Genomic DNA, 27,724 nt, shown 5'->3' with positions numbered 1-27,724 from the left:
TTATATAACATGTATAATATAGATCTTTTCTTTGTCTTTTTCTTTTATTAACATACATTTAGGCTAAAGGTCTTATATAACTTTGCACCACAACATAGCTTTTTAATAAATAAATTATATTATTTTCTAGATTATTTTCTAGCCTTTTCATTAAATCTACAAAATAAAAAATGAAAGGAAGTACATGTGTAATAATTAAAATGTAAACATAATTTATGCCAAAATTGTAATTTAAGCTATAATTAAAAGGTTTGGTGAACTGGTAAAAAAAAATATATATTTTTTTACTATGTAACAACAGGGTTATTACAATTTGTGTAAATAATAAGGACAAGGAAATATATAACTGACCTGCTAATGTCGCTTCCTGTGTGTTTGAAGTTGCATCTAATTGTTTTAACCCTAAAATTCTGTATAAATGTGGGCAAAATAGTTTTGATTTATTTTTAAAAAATACTTCCCTTGATCTGAGCGGTACAAGACTTGGCTACTTTTCCTAAGTTTGCCTCCTGAACACACACAATTTTTTTGACTCAATTCTACAATGTTAAGTGGGTGAAAAAAAAACCCTCCTTAATCTGGCATTTGGGTCAAAAATGGGCACCCATAGAAATGAACTGTAATTTAGAGTATTCTAAGATAAGCCAAAATAAGACACCAGGTGACAGTCACTTAGCTCTAAGAACTTATTGGAATGATATTTTAATGTAGTTAAAAAAATTAAAACACATAAAAATAAGCATAATTTACATAGAAAATATGGTACATTTTGAAGTAAATAAATAAAACAAAATAAAATAAAAAAACACCCTAAATGGATATACAAAACTTTATCAAAGACAGTGATATAACATTTATAATAAATAAAACTTAGGATCACACCTGAGTCCTCTGTGCCCACATTCGTCCACAATTACAGGATTAAGGGCTATAAAGTGAATACGGTTTGAGGGTTAAAGCACAGTTCGGAAATGTGGCGTAATTGTTTGTAAAGTATCGGGACAGTAATCAGTCCCGTGTCTCGGAGAGGGCCAGGTCTGTCACGGCAATGCTCCTCCACAGAGGGTTTGAGGGGAATTACTCCTCCTGGCAGACGGCCAAAAGATTGCCGTCTATTGTCAATTTTAGTGTTGAACTATGGGAAATAATTACGTGGCACATTGATGAAGAGTCACTATCAGATCGAACTTTGCTGAACATTCCTAATTGGAAAACACACGCCAATTAATGGCAAAGAACCGAAACACTAAACATCTTGTTACAATGATTATTTATTAAATTTAAAATATCTTTAGCACAGATTAAAAATCAGACACCTGCAACTATCATGGTGGTCATGAATTGCAAATAAACATTCCTAAAAAACCAGTCGCTCTTCCTCCACCGGATCCATGATCTCCTTCGTAGAATAGTCTCTGGGTTTGTTGTAATGTACAGGGGATTGCATAGGGCTGAGGCAAAGCTGAGCGCAATACTCACGTCCACCACTGCATGGCCATGACCTGCGACACACACAACCAGCCTTGCGTTTGGCTGTTACAGTCAGGAAACCAGGATACACTTCATAACTGACAATAAATACCAATAAAATACACATAATTATGAAGGTTCTGAGCATATGAGGTTTGGTTTTGAAATGTAGGTCCATCCTGACGATAATGTGTTTGCCTCAACCCTCGTACACAAACGTCTGAAGGATAACAAGAAACATGGGAAAAACAGTGGGAATGACAGCCAGATCAAACCGCTTATACCCAAATAATCAAATAAAAAGCACAATTTCTCACATCCGTTTATGAGATCATGTTTATTCGACCAATCGTTTTTTTTCTTAATTCAGTTTTTTTTTAGCACATGCCATATGCGATTTTGATTATAAAAGTACCTGAAACAATTGCTAGAGTGTCAGCATGCATAGCTGTTGGATATTTACAGATGTATGTACAACACAGCGGAGGAGGACGATCTCTCACGACAATGTCTTCTACTTAGTGCATGCAGTTCAACAACAGAGGGATATTACTGAGGTGATCAGATCCTGATGCTCCCGATACTGGGAGTGAGTGTGTGTGTGTGTGTGTGTGTGTGTGTTGGAGAAACTACAGTACATGGGAGAAGGTTCACGCCCGGTTACTAACGTCTGCCAACTGGAAACCCTCAGCCGGCTCTGGACTTTAATACTGATGGTAAAAGAGGAGTCGAGTCACGATTTGTACACTAATCACCAGGGGTGAGCGAGCAAAGACGTCGTAGGGAACATGAAACACGCGTTTATCAAAAGAAGCACGCTTACACTACACTCTAACCAGACACTATGAACATTTTCCATGTTAAATATACAATTATGCGGAGCAGGTTTTTAGACCAATGAGATTTGACGATGGGCGGGGCTTCCCATCACAAAACCAAGCAAGGAAAAGTCCTATTGTTTTATGATATCATCTCCATTAGTTATTGCTGAACAAAACTACTTATTTGGATCTGTCTGCGTGAGGTTTCATATTGAACATTGCCTTTGAATACAGGAAGACGTTATTTCTTATTGCAGGACTTCTGAGATAATGGAAGTATCTTGTGTCCATTTCTGGCCTTTGTTTCTTGCTTTATATTTAAAAGAGGATGCATGTGTTGCTCTTTGTTTGTCTCTGCTTTGGTTGTCAGTATTGCTGCAAGAATGATCGAACCGTTCTGATATGGTTCATTTAGGTATTGAATACTTCAGGTTGTTGCCCAAATCCAGAACAGCAATGCTAACTATATAATTGTGCATAGTTAGCATCGTGTTTATCAGTTGCTTGTCTTTTGATATTGCCGTCAAATGTCACGTGTCCAATTAATTCATGGATCACTTAGAAAAAACCCAACATACCTCATCCCCATCTTTGGAAAAAACATGGAACAAACACACATTTTGTACGACACACAGTTGGGATGTCACTAAAGTCTTGGGTCCTGAACCAGAAGCCCTGCTTTAACTGATCGCTATCTAATGCGTTTTATCATCGGTCCAAAAGGGCCGTGAGGGTCAAGCGCCGGGAGCTTCGGCATAACGGCAATAAGATCCATGTTCTCTTATTCAGTCTGACAATCCAATCTCCCACCGCTAAATACACCAAAGCGGGAGGCTCATGGTTAGAAACCCTATTATTGTCCCACTGCTGACGGATAAAGGAAACGGTGTTCCAGTCTACAGCCTCGATGGATCAATCGCAGATCTATATTTAGTGGAGGTGCATCTGAGAGAGCTTGATGGGAATGTATTCAAAGTTCTAATAAAGCACATGTACTAAACCCCAACTGAACAATCAAGCCGACGGTATGGCGAGCATATCCGAGTCGGGCTGTAATTCAGATGGCGATTACTGTAATAGTCTCCTAAGCTAACCGCTAGCTCTGTTTCAGTTGGCGGCTCTTAAATGGGGCTGCTGGGATTTAACCATGTGTTCTCCTTGCATCTCACATCCGCTAGGAAGACTTTGGAAATGGGCTAAAGCGCATTTGGATGTGGCTTCGTGTTCATCTCAGCCCATTGTTTGGCTAAGGGACGGCAGCGCGCTAGCCAGCGCTGAAATCGCACTCCACATCCATTAGCGCTGGTAATCTCAGTCACGCTAGTCTTCACAGTGTGTCATTACAGAAGGCATTAGCAGAGCCAAGTAGCGTGATGCAATAGAGCTTGAGAGGAGTGTATTAGCGTTAACTTTGAGCTGTCGGGCACTGTATTCTAATCAAGGTGAGGCGACAACAAGGACACGTGAAGAACATGACGTTTTTTTTAAGAGAAAACCCCTTCTTGAACTAGCCTGAGGTTTTTTGCCAGACACCAAGCTGGTATTCAGTGGTAAACCAGATGCGAGACCAGCTAAACCACATCAGGCTGTTTTTGTTGGCTAAAATAAAAAGTTTGTTTCAGCTTTAGCTTTGAAGTTGTAAAATATTGGGGCATTATGAAAATCTATATCCCGGGTTTGGATTTCAGAGCACATTTGTTATTCCTAACGAGCTAATCGAAAGCTACGAGGCATTTTGGGTAATTTGCTCAATCAGAACATCACCTTAATAGCCAGGGAAATATTTTCACACAGCTTTGAACGAGTGCAAACTCTTTTTTTTGTGCATGTAACGACGTTAAATGCAATTACAAGAGCAGTGCATCTTTGCATATTGACTCGCCGCGTAGGGTTCGCTAGAGGGCTTGAGTGACATTTTTCTGTCCTTTCATATTCCCAGCTTCAAATATGTATTAACTTATCACTGCACAAGCAGGTAAGACTCCGGAAAGATCCATCCTTTTGATGTCATGTTTATTGCCGCACTAACCAAAGCAACATGCAGCATCTGTGTACTTCAAAAGACGCTCGGCCCGACACACACACACACACAGAAAAACACACAAACTAGAGTTAAATGGGGATGAGCGCACTGAATATCTGACTACAGCCTTGGCTTTCTTCCTGCAAGTTTGTGTGTGTGTGTGTGTGTTTCTAACAAGCGTTCTGTCGCAGTCTTTGCCAGCTTGAGCTACAGCTGTTGATTTGGCTCCTTAAACGAGCCAATGTCTTTGTACTGTTGCGCTCGTGTGTGTTTGCGTTCTGTTTAAAGAGTTGGCCATCGGTGTAAACGTCTGCCAGGCGATCTCCTAAACGTTGGCCTGCGCTTTTTTTTCAGATCTGAGACGCTCCTGCACTATTTGAAGATAAAGCGTCCGTCCATTTCATGTGCGTCTCACAGAAGTTAACTTCCCGCAGAAGTCGTGTGTGAAGTAGCGCAGAGGAGGGACATAAAAAACCAGTCTGGAAACGTTTGAACCGCACGTCGGCTCTAATTCTGTCTGACATGTTTTTCTTCAGCCAGTTGAAACACCCGGGATAGCCGACCGTCCCCAACAATTAGACTCTGATCAGCCGTGCGGAAAAGTGCAGAGCATCTGTGAGACGTGAAGAGTCATTTGTTTTGGTGTAAACAATCAAACCCGAGGGCACAAACCAAATAAACCCTAAAAGAGGCTTGACCGGGGGGCGTACATGTTGTGTTTCAGATGCGAACGACTGATTTTGATGGGTTTTTTTTAACGTTAGGGTATGAGGATGGAATTGACAGACTGGCTTTTAGACCCTGGCTGAACACCAAGACAATCCTAAACTATTAAAGCTAATTAAAGAAGAAGCTAACAACAGAAAGCTAGTTTGGTGCTAATAACACACTTTAAATTCACACACCTCTTGGAAAAATGATTCCAGCAATCGCTTCCTTACTTACACTGAAAACGATCACCGTCACCAAATTTGAACTCGCCAAATGGTCTGTGTCACTTTTGTCTCCTAAGATTGACAAATCTCATTGAAAACGAACGACTTCCAGTTGCTTTGTTTGCTGTGAACCGCTGTCAGTGCGAACGGCCCCTGTATGCGCTACAGAGGATACTGGGATTTGGGTTGTGTGTCTCCAACCTGTCTTAGTGTCTTTCAATTTGATATCTTTGTGCTGGATCCCTTTTTTAAGATTTAAATGTGTGTGTGTGTGACGCCTTCTCCAGCAGTGACAGAAAGTCCCAATTGACTCAGTGACATCCAGAAATCCCTTTGACATGAGATGAATGGACAGTTTTGGCAGGCTGCCCCACAGTCATCTTTACAAGACTTCCCCAAAGCGCTGCCTTTCTGCTATGTACAGTATCTACAACTATACGGTTTGTGTGTGTTGATCATTGTCTGTGATTCTTGGCAGGTGTACAAGAGATATACAATAAACCTGCCACTTGAGTGCTTCTCAGTTCAAGTTTCTGAGATATTATATCCTGTTTTTCCTACTTATGGAGTAGTGCATGTCATTGCTATTGTTCTCCGCGGTTTTCCTGCTAACCTTTGAGTGGATTCAGACAGCGCGAGGATTGAGTCCGGCTTCAAAGCTTTTATAAAACTCGCCAGAATTGAACACCATTAACCAGCTCATCTTGGTGGTTTCTAGACTAGTATTTGGCAGGTACCTATATGACAGCATGCAGATTGTTGACAACCATTGTACAAGTACAACAGGAACTCCAATTGAACAAGCCCACAGTCTGTCCCATGGTGTCTTCTGGACCGGCGGGGGAGGGGGGGGGGAGCAAGTCTCAGATGGTTAGAGGTGTCTTTGGTATTGCCGCGTCCCAGTCGCAAAAGTCTTTAGCCGGCAAGTTTGCTCACACTGCTTCAGTTTATTCTGATGTTTTTGTTTCTGTTTCCACAGCAACAGGGCGCGGCCACTACGGTGTACTGCGCCGTGGCTCCGGAGCTGGAGGGAATCGGAGGGATGTACTTCAACAACTGCTTCCGCTGCTTGCCCTCTCCGCAGGCCCAGGACACCGCCGCCGCCCTGAGCCTGTGGGAACTCAGCGAGAGGCTCATCCAGGAGAGATCCACACCCCCCTCAGGTGTCCGGACCATGTGACCCCGCGGGGTCGCCTACACGGACGCAACGGCTACGTGGAGGATTCAGGCATTGGGTAATCATTGATTGAAGGGGCAAAAACGATGAGAAGATGCAATTCTAGACTGTACAAGGATGTTGGCGAGCAAGCCCGGAGGTTATCTGAGAATCGGAAACTAGAACCACACGGGCCGGGACTTCTACAGCTGATAAAGAGATGCAGGGAGACAGCGAGAGATTCAATTCAATTGTGTCTCAAAGGCGTAGTCACTCAATCCTGCATTAGGCTTTAACTAGGTCTAGATCACTCTATAAATGTCTCCTTAACAAGCAATAATGTTTGAAACGTCTTTATAAGGGGTCTATGTGGTTTAAATGGATGTTTACGGCATACAAACACTCATCTGCTCGGAGATCAATGTCAACCTTTACGTCTGTACAGATAAAAATGTTGAATAAATGTAACGGCCGCGTAACCTACAAAGACATAATGCAGGAAATGTACAATTTGTGAACTATTTACAAACATGGTGTTCTCACATTGCTAAGAATAAGCCTGTATTGATATCCTGTACACAATATACACAAGCTGCTGTTTTGACCCCATCTGGCTGGATCCTCCCCACCATCTTTTATAAAACGCTGGGCTTAATGTCGAAGAACAATAAAACAGCATCTGGTACGAGAACCGGAGGGCTGACGGTGGTAGAGACACAGAAAGAGTTTGAGTCCATGTGGTGTGGAGATATCTGGTGGAAGTTCCTTTTATTGTCCGGATTGCATCATCAAACATGCAGGGATGTTTCAAGGCTTTCCTAATTTGTTTTTCATTGTTGGCGAGACATCTGACAGTAAAATCAGGGTAGAGTCAGTAGAAGGGGATTGTGGGTAAGGCTGAGGAATGGCACTCAGGTTGATAAAGGGTTTCTGATTTCTCTCAATCCTCTGTCATCTTCCTTCTCCTAATCGTTGTCTTCATCAGGGGTGGATTTTGGAGAGGTTGTGCTTTGTGGCAGTCTAGGAGCCGTGGGTCACCCTAAGCCAGAAGCGTTCCAGTGTTACACTGTCTGAAACGAAAGAGAAAATCAATTTAAAAATTGATACAAAAAACAGGATTGTATGTAGTCATAGCTGCAAATTAGTAATTCTCAGTGCTATTTATTTTGAATAATTAATTTCAATTAAAAAATATATTTTGTCTTCTTCACATCTTATAAATATAATCTTATAAATATAAATTTACATCTTACAGTATATTTTTTTCGGCCTTAAAATAGCACTGAGAAATCGGATTCATTTTCAAGTTCAAAAATATGTTTCATCTATTAATTTTAGTCAGATTTTAGTCAGTCCCTGTGTGACATTTTTTTTCTACAACTTTTTGCTACCTACTAAAAAGTTAGTTAAATATCAATATTGATTGAATCAGCTATTGATCAAACACACATCACAGCAATTATCTTAAAATGAAGTGATTTAGATATGCTTTGAGAATTTGTTTCAACAAAATTAATAAAAAGAAAACTAGGGCTGTGCAAAAATTAATTGCGATTAATCGCATCCAAAATAAAAATATAATTGTGTGTGCTGTATATAATTATTTTGTTTATATAAATACCTATGCATGCATGTATATATTTAAGAATTATTTGCGCTTAAATTCTGTATATATATATATAAATAATACATAATCTAAATATTTTATATATGAATAACACATTTTCTTAAATATATACATGCATGTGTGTGTATTTATATATACAAAATAATTATATACAGCACACACAAATATATTATGTAAACACAGACTTTTATTTGGGATGCGATTAATCGCAATTAATTTTTGCACAGCCCTAAAAAGAAAAATAAACACAGCTTACAGTGGACACTGTTTTACACACTACATGCAATTGTTATTTTCAGTGGTGAACACTGTGGAAAAACTAAAATAGCAAGAGTCTTTTATATTACACCAGGGATTTAAACCAAGAAAGTCTCCTATCGTGAGTCAGGGGTGAGCGAGTTTCCCCCGAGTGACATAAGCTGAACCCTTCTTCGCCTGTGTGTTTAGTGAGGCTTTGACCATGACCCGGAACAACTCCATAAACAAACCGCCTGTCACATGCATTACTCACTCCAACAGAGTAATTGACACATCAAGAAACCAATCATAAAAGAGACCTGTCCCGCCCTTTCACGCTTGTGCGGCCAGTGAAATCAATATAGATAAGAGCGTCTTTCCACAGCAGAAAACCAGACGGCATTTCAACACGTGCGTCACAAACGAAACATGCTAAAGTTGTACAAAATATAAGCTTGATCAGTTCCCAGCATGTGAGTTGAAGAGCTGGTTGTGTAATGCTCAGAGTACATTCTCTCCTGCACAAACAGGGTTGCGTAATGTACATGTAGACAGTGTACCCTTCTCCGTGCAGGTGGCCTATCTGTGTTTGCTCCCACACACACTCTATAAGGAGACCATGATGCAATGCAGAAATTGCACACACATGGATTGGGGTACGATACCAAAAGACGGACGAGGTGTTCCCAGTCTTCCATGGTGCATCCAAGGGAAAAAGAGGTTGTCTGAAAATATGCTGCTCATAAACAAACAGCTTGTGTATTGTGGAGTTGAGCGTGTGTGGGATTGGAGGTGGGGCGGCGCTCTATTTCTGGTTGCACTCAGTCTCTTCCCTGTTCTCGCTTTCTTTCTTGTTCTATCTGTTCTCTCCAGAGAGGTAGAGAGGTAGAGGCAGTAAAAGTGTCACCGTGTAATGAATGGGCCCCCGGTGGAGGGAGAGAAAGAGAGTTGGGGGGAGGAAGAGGAGAGACTGGTTGTTATTTGTCTGAGATTGAGGGAGGATAGCTAATGATGTGAGGCATGTAAACCTGAAGTGGCACTAAAGCATTTGTGTGTGTGTGTGTGTGTGGGAACCAGTGGGACCGTCCCAGTCCTGGATAACGGGAGATAAAGTGGGAACACAGATGTAGTGTTTCTGGGCCAGCCAGGTGTCACATACGGTATTGTTTGCAAATGTCTGAACATAGATAGGAAAGCTTTCAGTTGCACAGTCTCAACAAGGGTACCACTCCGCAAGTCCTTTCCAGGGACACCGGAGCCAGAGGGATACTTGTAGTCCACATCCTCGTTGTCTGGTTTTATGTTTAGTGACTGTTCTCTGGCACTAAAGCACATTTAAAACGGATAAAGGTACCGACGGCTTATCCCTAAGGCAGAAGTCTTATCCTGGTGTCTATCTACTAAGAGCGGTAGATCTGCACTTGATCTCTGCATTGGGGCGGAAGTGGCTCAGTGGTTCAAGTAGGTTGTCTACAAACCAGAAGGTTGGTGGTTCAATCCCCGGTTCCACCTGACCAAATGTTGAGGTGTCCATGAGCCAGACGCCTAACCCCAGCTGCTCCCGACGAGCTGGATGGCGCCTTGTATGACTGACACCGCCGTCAGTGTGTGAATGGGTGAATGTGGGGTAGCCACATTCCATTAGGTCTTTCATAGGTCATTAGGTCTTTCATAGACCTAATGGCCACCAAAGCGCTTTGCATATTACCCCACATTCACCCATTCATACACCGACGGCGGTGTCAGCCAAGGCGCCATCCAGCTCGTCGGGAGCAGTGTCTTGCTCATGGACACCTCGACACTTGGTCAGGTGGAACCGAGGATTGAACCACCAACCTTTCGGTTTGTAGACAACCCACATGAACCACTTCCAAACAGAAAAAGCCACTGCCAATGGTGAACCACTGCCGCCCACCATTGGTGGCCATTGGGTCAATGAAAGCGCTATATAAATGCAGTCCATTTACCATTGAAGTCTATCAATCTCTCCACTCTGCTGATTTATCAAAGGTTACATGTTTTAGAGAAGTATCGTATTCCCACAAAGCAGGCCTTAAACACTTGGCAAAGATTGACAATCCCCTGACCTACAAAAAGGACACAAACCTTTTCTAAATGCGTCTTAAATGCACTGAGAACAAACAAACCCCAATAATAACATGCACTAAACGATGTTGACAGTGTGCCACAGGTGGCGTGACATCTGAGGTTTCTGCCTCAAGGTCTTCTGGAAAACTGTTGGCCCTGTGTTGGTTTCCATCCTCTTTACCCCCGGGGAAGTCTGGGTGGCAATCGTTTGGGTTTTATGACCCTTTTCTGCCTCCCCAGCAGAAGAAGCAAATGCTCAGCTGGGTCTAGACAGACGCTGGTGATATTGTTCTCCTCAAGGCATAGGTTGGCACACAACAAAAACAACAGTTTTGCCCCCAGAGTTGTGCCCCAATGATACATGGATACACTAGTTATTAAACAGATACATTTTTATTTGCCAAACTAGACTATATAAGACGTATATAATGGGGAACTAGCCATATGTTGAGAATCTACAAGGTATCTTTCGATAAGTCCCCCATCAGAGATTGATCAAGAGTGTGGTCAGGCTACGATAAGGCTACCAAAAAAAAAGATCTTATCCTCCCTTTAAAGCCAAAAAATTGTGAAATCCAAGCTTTCCTTTTCCCAAATCCTAGAGAGAGACTGCAAGAATGATCTCAATTGCTTCAATAGCCAAGAAGACCTTTGTGTCTGAGGCGGCGGAAGATTCATGAGTGGATGTTTTTCTGGTTTCTTCAATTGATCATTGTATTGGAGTCATTAGATAGTAAATCAATGCTTTTTCTTTCTGCACAACTGCGCCGTTTTTTTCTAAGGCCGGCCTTGATCCTCGAAACAAAAATGTATGTGCACCAACTCACAAATCCAGTTTGAATAATCTTTATATGACATACCCCCCCGCCCCTTACATTAATCTGCTATTTACATGTTTCGCATTCTTCGAGTACCTATTCCATAATGTTTTCTGTGTGCTTGTTTGGTTGGTACTATGCCATGATTATGATAAACATTTAGTAGCATGCTATATATCATAATACATCATCTACTTTGGTACTTTTTAGTGTGTCTAGTTTGAAATGACTGTCTGGTTGTGTGCAGCAAGAACACACGCATATATACCCAGATTTCCGCAGTCAAAAGTGTAATGTAAAGAACTTCGGTGTTACTGATATGGCCATGAGCATTATACGGTCCCCTCCAGGACAGGCCAGTGTAGTGATGCAAGACAAAAGGTGACTTTCAGAGGTAAACGGATCTCCCATTGACCCCAGCATACGTCTGCATCACTTCCTGTACGCACAGCCCTGGCTGTAACCAAAAGCCTTTCCCTGAACACTCACAATATATCCGCTTAATCTACCCCCATTTACGATGACACACTCAATCTGTATCACTCTCCCGTTCCCTCTGCCTGTTCCAATGGAGGAAGAGAGGCATTATGACATCATGTCCTGTAACAAAGCCATCACGGCAGCTGATGTGTGCGACGGCGTGCCTGATCTCTGACCGGGTCTGATCGCTCCGCATCTGTGGAAACAGAGCTGTACCACATGCCAGGTGTTTAATATCAGCGCCGCGTGGTGCAATTACCCCGCAGAAATGAGCTTTTAATTCCGTTTTATTGGCCCAATATTGCTTCTGGTGTTTAGGTTTTTAAACATTATAATTAGTTTTGAAAAGATTGGTCGACCTCATTCTATTCCACAATACCCCATGGCTTTAAACAATGCTCAGCGGTGGCATGGATGCAGGTTTGTGGAAACGCCTGGGTTGCGGTGAAACATGATTTTAATAGCGCAGTAGAGCTTTGAGACAGCTGGCTATTGGTGAATATGGAGAATTAATGCTGCTAAAAATATACAAAGAATATGATTTTAGTGTTTTGGAAACAATTTCAGTAACCTATTTATGCAAAATGAACATAGATGGGGAAGTGCAGTGAACATTTAACTAGACAAAATGTGCTGATGCAATAAAACTATTCTAATCTATTGCAGGGCTTTTAAATGCTTTTATACTGCGTGTGGAAAAAGTAGTGTGCTTTTATAAAGGCAATCCAAATTAAATAATACATTAAAGGTGTCATAGATCATATTATTAAATGAGTAATTTAGCTCTACACTGTAAATGTTTACATGATCACAACATTTTTTTCTTTTGTCAAATCAACTTAAATAATTTATGTATACTATTTTGAGTTTCTGGTCAAAGTTTCTGGAAAACTCATTTTTTCAATTTCAATTAACTTAAAATGTTCATTGAAAGGCAACCAGGTTACTTACTTTTTTTAAGTTAAACCAACGATATATGAGATATAAAAAAAAAATTCCACAAAGTATTGGATTATATAGTATTGTTTTTTTATCTCTCATTTTCACAAAACCAAGTAGATTTCTTTATAATTTGCTGTTAAATTTGCCCCTCTACACTGTAAAAAAAAAAAAAATCTTTTCATGATTAGAAATCACAACATTTTTTCTTTTGTCAAATCAACTTAATTTATTTAGTTAGTTCAGATAACATATAATTTTGAGTTTCTGGTGATTAAATCAATCTCCTTCATTTTATTAACTCAATTTTTCAAATTCAATTAACTTAAACTTTTAAGGCAACCAGGTTACTTACTTTTTAATATTTTTACAGTAAAATATGAGATAAAAAAATCCACAAAGTACACTGTAAAAAAATATTTTCATGATTTGTTATCACAACATATTTTATTTTGTCAAATCAATTTTATAATAATTTATTTAGTTGAGATAACTTATTATTTTGAGTTTCTGATGATTAAATCAGTCTCCTTCATTGTATTAACTCACTTTTTCCAGTTCAATCAACTTAAAATTTTAAGGCAACCAGGTTACCTACTTTTTTAAGTTAAACCAACAATATTTTTTTTATAATCCATCCAATATATTAGATTATATATTATTGTTTTTTTAAATCTCTCGTTTTCACAAAACCAAGCAGATTTCTTTATAATTTGCTGTTAAAAACCTCAAATTTGCCCCTCTATACTGTAAAAAAAAATATTTTCATGATTAGTAATCACAACGTTTTTTCTTTTGTCAAATGAACTTAAATAATTTATTTAGTTCAGATAACATAATATTTTAAGTTTCTGATGATTAAATCATTCTCCTTCATTGTATTAACTCACTTTTTCCAGTTCAATCAACTTAAAATTTTAAGTCAACCAGGTTACTTCATTTTTTAAGTTAAACCAACAATATTTTTTGACAGTGGGGTCTGAGACCCCAGTTTAAAACACAAACAAGCACAATACATCAATCTCTTAATCCAAGTAGTTTATTATTCCATTGAAATTAATATTGGCTTTAGGAGAATAATTACATCGTATTCTTAAACTTGCGCAGGCTTAGTGGGCTGTGAAATGCCAAAGTGTGTAGATATTTTTAATGAATATGATCAATCGTACGGCTCTCGGAGGAACAGATACACTCGATAGAGAGATGCGACCTGGAAAATTTATGATCCACGGCCATCCATAAACTGTCACCTCTCCGGCGCTCGAGATTAGCATGTGATTAAAATGTAGGTCAATATTTATTAAGAGCCGTTATAAAGTCAATGTTGGTTTTATGAAATCCAGTAGCTGACTGCGAGAGAAGTTTATGACTAGATAACGCATTTCTTTCGGAGGCTGTTTCTGTATTCTGTTTAGTAAGGAAATCTATTTTCTTGCAAAGTTGTGGGTGAGATTTAAAGTAATGGAAACCGCTCGCTACGATTAGTCCGGGAAACTAGTTCGCTGTGAAAATGAAATGTACACTCTAAAAAATGCTGGGTTGTTTTAACCCAACTTTGGGTCAAATATGGACTAACCCAGCCGTTGGGTTAAATTTTTACATTACATTTTTAACCCAACATTTCAGGTTTGTCCATATTTGACCCAAAATTGGGTTAAAACAACCCAGCATTTTTTAGAGTGTACTCGTGTCATTTTAAAAGGAGACGTTTAGTAGAACGTTCACGCTGCTCTTTTCCTCACTGCCAAGATCAAAACATCAGGCCAAAAAGCGGAAGATTTGTTCCCCATTTGAACTCATTTTATGACAATTCCCTTATAATCTGCATTTCTATTTCAAATGACACAACTGCATTAAAGACCCGTTTTCCTTTTGTTCACTCAAGGCACAAGCTGAGTTTTATATCAAAGGACTCACGCAAGCGGTTTCTGCCGTCAAAGAAACTCGGGGAGAGTTTCAACACACCCGAGAGAGCAGATCCTAATCTGCCGTGGCCCTCTCGTTCCTCTGTGTGCGACACACTTTCACACACTCAACAGGCCAGGGCATGATGAAGTGCGCCAACACTCGCCTGCTATTATAAGACAATAAGATAACAAGCTCTCGTATTCATTCAGAGGAGAATTTCAAGCGGCAGAAATCAGAGTAAAGCACGGGGACATTTTTCCAAATTTATCTCCGCCGTCTCCTGACGTTTTAGTCGAAATACTGCCGGTGAGAAAGCTCTGCTTAGCGCGAGACGAGTTGACCTTGTAAACCTTGACTTATTTTGTTGGCTCTTTGTGCGTGAGGAAGGGAGGGAGGGAGGGAGGGCGAGAGACCAGAGGAGAAGTCGGACCTGTCATGCCTTTCAAACAAAGAGAAAAACGAGCGCTCGGCCCCAACTACAATTATTCCCCGCTGTCTGGAGATTCATCAGAGAGAGAGAGAGAGAGAGAGAGAGAGGAAAAACTGCGCAGAGAAAAATACCAGAGTACCAGAAAGCGAGCGAGTGCAGAGAAAGGAAGTGGAGGAGAGATAGAGCGAGCGGAGGTAAAGAAGGCCAGAAGAAAGAGGATTTGTCAGTGTGCTTTAGTGGAAAGCTCACAGCTAAAGGCTGAGGTGGCAGTAATGAAACATTCATAATCGGCACAGACACGCTTCAACACACTCGCTGACACACTGTTTAAGCACTGCCGCCACTCCAAGGTCACACACACACACACACCTGAGAAGAACCAGGACCGAGCCGTCTGAACGCCACCTCTCGCTCTCTCTCTCTCACACACACACCTGAAAAGAACTAGTACTGAGCCGTCTTAGCACCAGCTCTCTCTCTCTCTCTCACACACACACACACACACAGTGTTGTTCTGGTCTCACCTGGTCACTACGTCGTGATCAATCAATAAATAAATGAAATCACTTGTTAACTTAGCTTTTTTCCTTTCTCCTACACTTGATTTTGTTTAGCATATAAACAGACCAGATCCACACTTGCACAGTTTTGACTTTGATGAAAAACTATATTACACACTTTTGAAGTGAAAAGATGTTGTAAATGACGGCAGATCTCAGTTCAACTCTTTTCTCGCCATTGAGGTAAGTTTCTGTCTTTTGTGTTCCCACTGTTATACACTGTAAAAAAATATTGTTGATTTAACTTAAAAAAGTAAGTTTCCCTTCAAATTTTAAGTTGATTGAACTAGAAAAAGTGAGTTAATCCAATGAAGATATTGATTTAACCATCAGAAACTCAAAATTATATGTTATCTGAACTAAATAAATTATTTAAGTTGATTTGACAAAAGAAATTTTTTTTGTGATTATTACTAATTTAACAGTGGGATTTTGGAGGGTAAATATACCTAATGATCCTAAAACTAGGCTTGGTTTTCTTAATGCAAAATGTGTTTGTTGTTTTTGATTTTGGGGTGAAACATGACCCGGGCTGTTCTTGGATATTGAATATTAAACGTGTGTAAACTTGAACATGTGGCGTAGAGTATCGCAGGCACGCGTTTGCCCAGAGGCCCGTGTGTCAGTGATTTACAAATTTTCAAATTTTAAGTTGATTGAACTGGAAAAAGTGAGTTAATACAATGAAGGAGATTAATTTGATCATCAGAAACTCAAAATAATAAGTTATCTCAACTAAATAAATTATTTAAGTTGATTTGACAAAAGAAAATATGTTGTGATAACAAATCTTACAGTGTACTCTAGGGGGCGCTATCACACATTTGGAAAGAGTACAGAATCTCCTGATCAAAACACAGGTGAAGAACCCGCAGAAACAAGCGATGTCACCTGTGATCATATGCATATGTAAAATAATATTAACTCGACGGGAGACGTCGACGGGACGAGCTTTAGGACTGAGAAGATTTGAGGCGTTCATCGACTCCATATATATATATATATATTGTTGTTGTTTAAAAGCAGTCTCTATTACTTTTTACACAGCTTTTATTTATTTATTTATTGAACAGTAATTTTAGTTATTAAATATACAAATACTTTTTAATTATTTTCTCAAACTCCACTCCACGAGGGGTCTCAGCAAAACCCAAGATGACGTAAGAGATGTTTTTATTTTTTTATTAAATATAAATACATATATTTATTATTTTAATTCACACCTGAATTCCTCCAGTCTCGGAAGCATGAGGTGGAAAATCCTGTAGTAAAATCTTACAACATTTTATGAATATAAATTTTTGTATTTATGCCGAGCTCTAAACTATTTAATGGTGTATAATTGAGAGTGATGGTGTTGAACCCACGGATGGTGTGAAGAGCTGAGAAACACTGTTCGACCGTCGGGCTCGGAGAGATCTACGCTATTAAAGTGCAGAATATGAGCTGGAAAAGCGTGTGTGTGTTCAGTGTTTCTCTCTCCGTCACCTGCCTCTCTGTAGATCTTGAGTTAGCAGCCGCCATCTTCTCTCTTCAAGCTCATTTTTCTCTCTTTATTCCTTTCTGCAGTGTTACAATCAATATCTATCAAAGGTATTACATAAATAGATTTGTCACAGCACATAAAGACGCAGCCGTTTAATAGCTGGAATACTTGACGTGCGGGTGAGTGAAAGACAATTATTTTTAAAGGCATTTACAGAGTTGCTTTTTTAAATTGTTGTACATTTTATATAGTCTTTTCTGTTGTCCTATACAGTTTCATGAGGAGATATTCAGTACACCCCAGAAAATAGATATTACATATATGAATTTGCCAACAGTGACGCGTAAATTAAATGAAGAAGAAGAGAAAAAAAGACGAATTCTGTTGTCATTTTCACACCAGACCTGTATAACTTTCAATTTCTCCAGAAGAAAAGTAGGCTAATGAGCAGAATGTCTAAGCTGTTCCTCTCCATACAATGAAGTGAAAGCAAACACAGAAGAATTGCATTATATTTCAAAGCTTTGTTTGAGAAACAGAACAGCACTGGTTTTACAACGCTTTGAATGTGTGAATTTCAGTTCGTTCCTCACACAAAGCGATCAAATGAGTTTAGAGACTTGCTCATGAGTCATATAGACTGCTTTCATCATAGTTTTGTGTATTTTGTTGTTGCTTTGGTCCCCATCCACTTCCCTTGAGTGAAGAGAGCAGCGTGAACGTTCTGCGAAACGTCTCCACAGAAGAACAACAGCGAACGCATGCATATCCCAGTCTCTGAGACCTGAGCTGGTCCATCTCGCGGCTGGTTTCTGGATTATTTAATGATGTCTGTCGATAAGTTTGAGCCGTTAATCATTCATCCTCATGTTCATCTCCTGTAAATAACAAACTAATCATGAGGAATCATGATTCTAATATTCTAATAATATAATGTTATAATATAATGTTACTATAGATTCTAATAATATAATGTTATTAGAACACTATAATAGAATTTATTTTTAAATAAATATACTGTAATTTCAATAAACAAGTACTAAGTAACAGTTGTCTGGCAATAGAACGATAATGACTAACATGATTAAATAATCGGATTCCTAAAATTAAATCTAATCTTCTAATCGGATTATATTACATTATAAGAATCTCGTAATCTACCGTTATTTTTTTATTGATTATAAGATCACTTATTTAATATTCACAAAATATCTTATTTAAATATCTTATTCTTATTTAAATTACGTATTTAATATTCACAATATATTTTATTGATTATCCTATTTTTTTTAATAACTAATTTCATCATTTAAATTTTCTTTTCTAAGAAAAAAAACTATTGCTTATTTGTTCGGAAAGTTTTCATAAACAAGTGTTATATTTTATAGTTATTGTTTTTATTTTTAAATATTTTTTCTTTTAATTTAAGATTTGATTAATTATTAGCTTTTCAAGTCAAGTCAGCTTAATTTATATTGCACTACAGAGATAGCATTTGTTGGATTATTTTCCTGTCATCACTTTACGATATTTAAATGAATATGCTGCACGATTATTCTATTCAAATTCATGTGATAAATGAGTAATCCAAAAGTAATCCGATTACATTTCCTTAAAAGTGTAATGTAATAGATGATGTAACTGACTACATTTTTCATGTAGTTTGAATGCAGTAATGGATTACAGTGTGCACGTAATTAATCAGCACTGATGACAAATTGCGATACAATTGATTTTTGTGATAAATTAGAAGCATATGTGTTTGCTTGGATTTGTTTGCCAGCTGTTGAAATGTTGCGCTCAACTTTTTTACTTTCGGAGTGAATGGGACTTGATTGAATCCATTTAGATTTTGACGTCAGCAAAAACTAAAAGTTTCTGAGCCAAGTTTCAAAAGTTACCAAATCAAATATATATATTTCTTCTAAATAACATGCATGGATGAATCTTGCACAATAAGGCTCGATGTTTCGTTAAATATTCACATGAATGATGCATCCACCCATGTACTGGTCATCTCCGCAACACCCCCCCCCTTCCTCATGCTTTTGATATATAATTCATCCAAAACATATTCCACTAATAAGCCGTATGATCATTCTGTTGACGGCGCGCTACAGTAAGTATATTAATGTAGATGCAAACAGTGGACATCAGCGTTTCTGCGAGTGTGTGTTCCAAACACACAGCGAGATCCTCGTCTACCAAACGCTCGTTTCTGCAAAACTCTCGGCAAACAAACCGCAACAGCCGTGACGGATCTCGCAAGGTTCAAACAAACTCATCAGCCATTGTCTATAACAGTAGGACCGCCTGGGCGACGAACAATGGGATCCATATGTTGATGAGTTTCTGAGCCATATGTGATAAATAAAAAACTGAGAAATGAAAGACGGAGGAACAGGCGTGGCGAGAGGAATCTGTCCGTCCAGAAGGAGAGTGTGTGCGAGTGTGTGGACCGAGAGGAGGTGGGGGTCTCTCCCGAGCGTCTGCTATCCCGGGAATGCAAACGAGCCGATCTGCTCCGTACAGGAGACGAGCGAGAGAGCGAGAGCGAGCGGGACTGTCAGCTGGTGACGGCACTCACACAAACCACTACCTAATGACTCCATTCATTCACATGCCTCCCAGATCCGCCTAATGGCGTCTTCCAGCTGCATTCCCCCTCGCTCTCTCTCCCCCAGCCGGAGTGTGTGTGTGGGGTTCAAGGGGCCCTGCATCTCGACACCGCTGATCGACATCCGATCAGCTTCAGAAACAGCCGGCAGATCCGCTAGCAAACATCCCACAACTGAGAGAACACGGGATACAACGACATGCAACACAACATGACTTATCATGTACTTATTTATAGGCCTAAATGACTAAATGCATGAAGAATATGGTTGAATATACAGTTGCTATCAAGATTATCCAACATCATTGCAAATCAGGTTTATTGGCAACATTTGCAGAATTCAAACAAAAAATCAAACAAAAGTAATTGAAATTGCTCAACACAAATGTTTTTTTTTTTTTTTTTTGTATATGCAAATCTCTGAATGTAATTTCGATTGCAACTGTATACATAGTTAAAGTGGATCAAAAGTTCATCAAAGTTGATAAGAACGAGCATTGTTCAAAATTCATGTATGACTTTGATGAAAGGTTTTGATCCACTTCAACTGTCGTCTACTGTATATACAGTATATACACACACTTTAGGGTCTCATACTCACTATAAAAAAAGAAAAAGAAAAATAAGGTATGACAACTTATTTTTTTTACTTTGTTTCAACTCATCAAAACAAGCAATTTTCAACTTTTTTACAAGTTATACAAGATTCAGCACTTTTTAAGTCAGTTTAATGTAATTAATGTAAGTTTAAATGACTTAAACATCCAAGTTGATTGTACTTAATTTAAGGCAGCGACTATTAACTAACTCTTAACTGCAACTTTAGCGAGAGATGTTTAAGAGATGTTATAAACATTCATGACTTATATTACTTCCAGTTAATTCATCACACTGGAAACGGAAGGTCGGGTCAAGCGCATTGCATTGTGGGATACAGTATTCCACTGAGTAAGATGTGTGTGTTGCACATTTGACCAAATCTGCACAGTAAACACTTGATAGCTGATCTGATCCCGTTTCAGCGTCACCTTGCGAGCGAGCGACCGTCTGCTCCTGTGTGCCAACACGTGGGACAGAAAGCGTAAATATTCAGTGTTTGTCTTTGAGCTCGCTTGAAAGCACTGATCTGTGACGGCAGATTTTCCTGTACGATAGAAACGGGGGGAAAAAGAATGCGTGTTTAAAATGCTGTGGAAAATAAAGGCATGAAATAAGCAATTGTCTAACACAAAGAAAAAAGTCATTAACCGCAGCGGTGGGTTTGTGGTAGGCGGAGGCGATTGCGATCGGGAGATCTTCTACATGAGATAATCTAATTCCCCGTAATCCCTGGGCAAATATGACTTCAGCTAATCTCTGCATCAATATTTGGCTTTCCTTTTTAATTATCACATCAAACAGAGTGGAGTACAAGCAGAGCAAGTGAGCGCTAAGCTAGAGAGCGTTTCTGTGTTGTCCTGTTTGAGCTCAATTGACATCTGCCCAGAGAAACCCAAACGCTCTCCTCGAGCCTCTGGGACTGAGTCTGAGAGTTCGCCAGTCTCCTGAACTGAGTCTCAGATTTCGACAGTCTCCTGAACTGAGTCTCAGAGTTCAACAGTCTCCAGGACTGAGTCTCAGAGTACGACAGTCTCCAGGACTGAGTCTCAGAGTTCGCCAGTCTCCTGAACTGAGTCTCAGGGTTCGCCAGTCCCCTGAACTGAGTCTCAGAGTTCAACAGTCTCCAGGACTGAGTCTCAGAGTACGACAGTCTCCAGGACTGAGTCTCAGAGTACGACAGTCTCCAGGACTGAGTCTCAGAGTTCGCCAGTCTCCTGAACTGAGTCTCAGGGTTCGCCAGTCTCCTGGATTGAGTCTCAAAGATCACCAGTCTCCAGGACTGAGTCTCAGAGTTCGCCAGTCTCCAGGACTGAGTCTCAGATTTCGACAGTCTCCAAGATTGAGTCTCAGAGTCTGCCAGTCTCCTGAACTGAGTCTCAGATTTCGACAGTCTCCTGAATTGAGTCTCAGAGTACGACAGTCTCCAGGACTGAGTCTCAGAGTACGACAGTCTCCAGGACTGAGTCTCAGAGTTCGCCAGTCTCCTGAACTGAGTCTCAGATTTCGACAGTCTCCTGAACTGAGTCTCAGAGTATGACAGTCTCCAGGACTGAGTCTCAGAGTACGACAGTCTCCAGGACTGAGTCTCAGAGTTCGCCAGTCTCCCGAACTGAGTCTCAGATTTCGACAGTCTCCTGAACTGAGTCTCAGAGTACGACAGTCTCCAGGACTGAGTCTCAGATTTCGACAGTCTCCTGAACTGAGTCTCAGAGTTTGCCAGTCTCCTGAACTGAGTCTCAGATTTCGACAGTCTCCTGAACTGAGTCTCAGAGTACGACAGTCTCCAGGACTGAGTCTCAGAGTTCGCCAGTCTCCTGAACTGAGTCTCAGAGTTCGCCAGTCTCCAGGACTGAGTCTCAGAGTACGACAGTCTCCTGGATTGAGTCTCAGAGTTCGCCAAACTCCTGGACACCCATCTCAGCATTCGCCAGTCTCCTGGACCTCCGTCTCACAGTTCAACAATCTCCTGGATCACACTGAAGCGCTCACACAGAACACACACACTATAACACACTTATAAAGTTCCCAGACTCAGCAAGTCCCACAGACCCGGCTTGATTTACACGGCCGAAGGATTTATAGCGCTTCTGAAGAACATAATAACACTTGCAAACATAATAATCATCTGGAGAAATAGAGAAAAAAATCTCTGCCTTTGTTATCTCACAATTACCATTGTGTACTTTATTGCATAATGGGTCTCAACAGTGCAGTTAATGGTATTACTGGCATAAGACCAGCGCTCGGCCTGTAAATAAACATAATGGCACTTTTTAATAAATTACTTCACCTCGACACAACAATAATTTAATCACCCTTATGAAAGAGGGACAGGTTGACAATGCTGGATTTATGATGTTATAGATTAGTCATCATCATTACTCTTGGATCTGTAATATATTTCTCAGATGAATTTGCTAATGTGCCGTCGCTGGCTAAAATGAATATTGGCCGGCTCTTAAAACGCTGGCAGAGAGACGGCTTTCATATGGTCAGATCCAGCAGCATTTACTGCGTCTGATGTACGTTACCTCGCTTTTACCCTGCAGAACTGCTCTCATCTCTCATGCTCTGGGTCCGGCTTCTGGGACACTGATACAGGTCGAGAACTGCACTTTACGTTTACTTTTGCAGTTTACAATTTTTGTTACACTGTTATATTATTATTTTTGTAACACTGACTTACATTTAGTATGTGAAGTTATTAAAAAATACTTAATTATTATTTAAAATTATTAATATAAATATTAATTAATCTAATTTTTTCATATTTTTTAAGGCTAAAAACTATTACAAAAAATATATATATATATATAATGCAAAACCAAATATACATTACATACTACCATTCAAAGCTTTGGGGTTGGTCAGATTTGATGTTTTTTTATTATTATTATTTAATGAAGATTATTAATTTAAAATAGTGCATGGTACATTTTGTAACATTATAAATGTCTTTTGATCAATATAATACATCCTTGCTTAAAAAAAACCAAGTTTAAATGGTATTATGAATTATACCATGTTTTGAAATATGCTGCTATATTTTGTGTGCACAATTACTAGTTTTCAGACATCTATAGCGTAGAGGACGTCCGTGTGGTCGCATTATTGATGAATGCATGAAATGCTTTGCGATATAATTCTGCTCTCTCCTTTGAGTTATAAGCTGTGTGTTTTTTATGAAGGGCAGGTTTTTTAATGACTTGATATGGAAGCTAACATTGATATCGACTTCTGACTGATGGCACGTCAGCAAAATTTCATGGCGTGGAATTTTTTCTTTTTTCTTTTTGCGAATGTGTTAACGTATGGATGAACTAAATATAGGAGAGCGTTTGATGGTGGCGGATTGGGTTTCATCCTGCTCACACACACACACACACACACACACACACACACACACACCCTGCATGATAAAGGTGACCTGATGGCTTTGATTTCAGCAGATTGATTGAACCAGGAAGAGACAGAGACGGCGAGAGGTCAGCGTTCCCAGACCATACCAGACCTGCTGACTATACTGTAAAAAATTTCCGTAAAAATACGGTACAATGTACCATATAAATGTGAAGGATTTTTTTTCCGTATTTGTCTTTTACGCCTTTTACGGGTCTTTTACCCTTATTTTGAATTACGCGTTGCATTGTGGGAACAAGATCCCGGCAGCGCGAAAAGTTTAAGACGCATCCGCCATTACACACACGCTGATGACCGCGGGCAAAGTTGCTTTTTAGAGCCGGATTTCGGGTGTGTGGAAGCCATTCTGACACTTATGTGGTAAAACTTAAACTTAAAAACGAAAATTATGTTTTGCTTGATGTCAAAAAAGCTGTTAACGTAACGTTATTTTTAGTTACCATCTGGCATTAGGCAAATGAATGTCGGAGTCGTCACGTTTATCATTTTATGCATATCGTCACACATTGAAAGATTTAGCTAGTTAAGACTCGTGGAGGTTCTCGATTGTAGTGTCCTTGTTGTTGTTGTAATGGGCTTATTTAGTTTTATTTGTCGTGATGCGGTTTATTTCTTGCCGAGCGAATCCGTTAGCAGCTAACCAGTTGTGATAGTTTTAACGTTAGCTAGCTGCTAGTGTTTAGAGCAATTTAATGCCTTCAAACAAAAGCAACCAGAGGAATCGTCAAGAAAAGTAAACGCCATTGACTTGCTTGATTTGAAAGGCATGAAGACACAACGTGAAGAGACTGTGTGTGAATATGCAGTAACTTAACCGGTACAGCTGGATCAACCAGCACCTTTTCTGCAAAATGGGGTAAGTAACGTTAAACGTTATGTTTACGTTAGACTTCATGTTTTTGTTTTAGATGACACACACGACTTTAAACCCCAAATAATGAAAGATTAATTTACATTTAGCATGACTGCTGTTATCTAAACTTGTGCCTGTGATGTTAGTCATTCTTTCCCTCCTCATTTGTTTATTTCATAAATGTTTCTGTTGTTTTCTTATCTATTAACAGGACTTTTCTGCTGTAGTTTATATCCCAAACACCACCTGCATGCTTCTTATGGGTTTGTATTTTGTTTTATTAGCATTATTATGAATGTTCAATACTGGCAAAACACATTTGAATTTAAAGTCTGAAGAATAAAGTCTGTTTATAGAAAAAGTTGGTTGCTGAATACCCCCTTCAAAGATATTTATGTTTACATGGTCAGTAGAAATACAAATTGTATAGGGAAGATTTAAACAACTATGTTTAAAGCGGGTTTTTTTTTAACCCTCAGGTGCTCTTCGTTTCGGAGTCACACTTGTTATCTTCCCGGTCAAAAGTGACCGGACACCTAAAAATGAAACTTTCTCCATCCCAGTAAAACCAATGCAATTTATTTTTGTTCTATAATATGTATTCTTTTTAATTTAGTATTTTGAGACAATTTAAATGAATTTATTAATATTTATGCAATATTTATGGTTTATTTTTGCCATAGACAAATATATATTATTTTCTATATATATATATATATATATTATTTTCTTCAAAAAAATATTAATGCAGTATTTTAGTTTAATATAGAGTCTAGGCCTTCAGAAAAAAAAAATTTTTTTGAAGAAAATTAGCACCATCTGGTTACAGTATAGAGAAAAAGCGTAGAATCATGGTGTAACCACTTGATGGCATGTACAGCTCTCTATGGAGAGGCATGTGAATTCCCCAGCTGTTTATGAACACATTTTTGTTGTTGTTGTTGGTGGATTTGTATATATAGTTGAAACAATCTCAAAAACTATTTCTTATAAAAAAAATGACAAACAAATATTCACAATTTTTTTTTTCTTTTTTTTTTACAATTTCCCATTCATTTCCTATGGGGTCATTTTTGACCAAAGACCACAAGTGTGACTATTTTTTTAAGACCACTTAGCATGCTCAGATCATGACCTCAATTTTTTTGTGTGTTCACATACATAATGCCATAAAAGTCACCAAGTTTCGTAACATCGCGATGAAGCTGTGATTTTTAAAAATTCAAAACATACTTTTTGTAATCAAAATTTATTGGTGTGTATGTGTATAAAAGTGTGTTTGTATGTGTGTGTGTGTTGGTGGTCTGTTTTGCACTCTAGATGTTGTAGAGTGTCACCCCTTTCCTGCGGTGTACTTTTTTTTTTTAGAATTGTGGCCGATTTGTAGATTGTACATACAAAAATTCAGAGAATTTTTTTTTTGTATCAATTTCCCATTCATTTCCTATGGGTTGTCATTTTTGACAGAAGAGCAAAAGTGTGACTCATTTTTTTACGACCACTTAAATTGCTCGAATCATGACCTCAATTTTTTTGTGTGTTCACATACCCAATGCCATAAAAGTTACCAAGTTTCGTAATTTTCTGAAGAAGCTGTGATTTTTAAATATTCAAAACAGATTTCTTTAATCACAATTTATTGGTGTTTTTGTGTATAAAAGTGTGTGTGTATGTGTGTGCGTAGGGGTGGGTATGTCTGTTTTGCACTCTTGATGTTTTACAGTGTCACCCCTTCAATGCTGAGCACTTTTTTTCTGCATCGTGGCTGATTTGTAGATTGTACACACAAAAATTCTCAAAGTTTTTGTGTTTTTGTCAATTTCCCATTCATTTCCTATGGTCGGTCATTTTTGACCGAAGAGCACAAGTGTGACTATTTTTTTTTACGACCACTTAGCATGCTCGGATCATGACCTCAATTTTTTTGTGTGTTCACATACCCAATGGAATAAAAGTCACCAAGTTTCGTAAAATTCCGATGAAGCTGTGATTTTTAACATTTCAAAACATAAATTTTTTCGGTCAGAAATGACCGAAGAGCACCTGAGGGTTAAGTGATCGTGTTATGTTTTTCATTTTGTAATATCTTTTTTTGTTTGTGGTGGTGTACATTCAGGGTTGCTGTCATTCAAGAAGTTATTGACCACATCTCCTATTGAGGCAGTAAGATGCAAAATACCTGAAGAAAATGGCACTTATCCTGGAGTTCATATAAAGGTAAGCAACACATTTTTAATTAATTTTAATTTAATTTTAAATTATTTATAGAACATGTTATTGTGATTATGTTTATTTAGTTGAACATAATTAAACATATTAGAATGTAGCCTATAGTTGAGCATGCAGACAAGCTGACATGACATGCAATTGGAGTCCACTGGAAAAAAGTCTAAGCATTTTTTTAAACAGTCTTTGAATTTGAGAGAATTAGGGATGGCTGATAATTTGTTTATGGTTGATAATTTAGTGAATGTAAAATACTGTACATTTGTTTTTCAACCTCAACCTGGTCTACATGATACTTTGTAGTGATACTTTCATTCATTTAATGATACTCATGATACTTTCCTTCATTTAATTTCTTGTGTAGCTAAAAACATATCCGTTTTTGTTTTTTTTTGTTTTTTCATTTCCAACTTTCCTGTGTAGAAATCTGGAACGAAGGTTGAAAAGGCTGAGATGAAGGAAACGTCCCCATTCCTCCAAAACTGCTGAAGTTCCTGTATGAACAACTTCGAAAAACCAGGTAAAGTTTCAAGCTTTTGTCAAATCTCAAAATGGAACTTTAACTGAACATACCGAAAAATGAACGTTTTTCATGCAAGTTGTTAAGATCTTAAAGGGATAGTTCACTTTGAAATACATTTTTGAAATCTTTTATACCTCAAGGACAGCCAAGATGTAGGTGTCTTTGTTTCCACAGTATTTTCAAGTTTGATATTTTTAGGTCAAACCGTTCTTGTCTGTCAGTCATATAATGGAGGTTTATGGGGTTCACCCTGGGTCCCCCTAAAGAGCATGCACAGAGAAGTCCAGAATGTAAGTACACATTGATGGCCTAAAACACGAAACGAGCGGTTTGTGTGAGAAAACAAACAGTATTTATATTGTTTTTACCTCTTGTAATCACAGCCTAGGGGTTGAACCGACTAGTCGTTCAAAAAAAAAAACGACAGTGGTACCCCTTACGTTTTTTTTGGTGGGGCGAAAAATTAAGTTTCTCCAATCTTCTCAAAACTCTGGATTCTGATAGAGG

The 27,724-nt window shown here is 38.8% G+C and overlaps 2 protein-coding genes across 3 annotated transcripts in view; one reads left to right on the top strand and one right to left on the bottom strand.

Annotated features, from left to right (window-relative positions):
* wwox (WW domain containing oxidoreductase) overlaps positions 1-7,349 on the top strand; it is a 268,954-nt gene extending 261,605 nt beyond the window's left edge. For both annotated transcript variants that reach the window (XM_089127979.1, XM_089127980.1), the window contains one exon: positions 6,229-7,349. In XM_089127979.1, coding sequence (XP_088984105.1) covers positions 6,229-6,429 — 201 coding nt within the window. In that variant the 3' untranslated portion in view covers positions 6,430-7,349. The remainder of the gene's footprint in view (positions 1-6,228) is intronic.
* mafb (MAF bZIP transcription factor b) overlaps positions 1,254-27,724 on the bottom strand; it is a 128,267-nt gene continuing 101,796 nt past the window's right edge. Inside the window, exon 3 of the mRNA XM_039656696.2 lies at positions 1,254-7,475. The gene's annotated coding sequence lies outside the window, so the exon portion shown is untranslated. The remainder of the gene's footprint in view (positions 7,476-27,724) is intronic.

The sequence above is a fragment of the Pimephales promelas genome, chromosome 25 (genome assembly GCF_988280905.1).
Source record: "Pimephales promelas chromosome 25, fPimPro1.hap1.1, whole genome shotgun sequence".
NCBI classification, from domain to species: Eukaryota; Metazoa; Chordata; class Actinopteri; order Cypriniformes; family Leuciscidae; genus Pimephales; species Pimephales promelas.
This window is presented reverse-complemented; position numbering and strand designations above follow the sequence as displayed.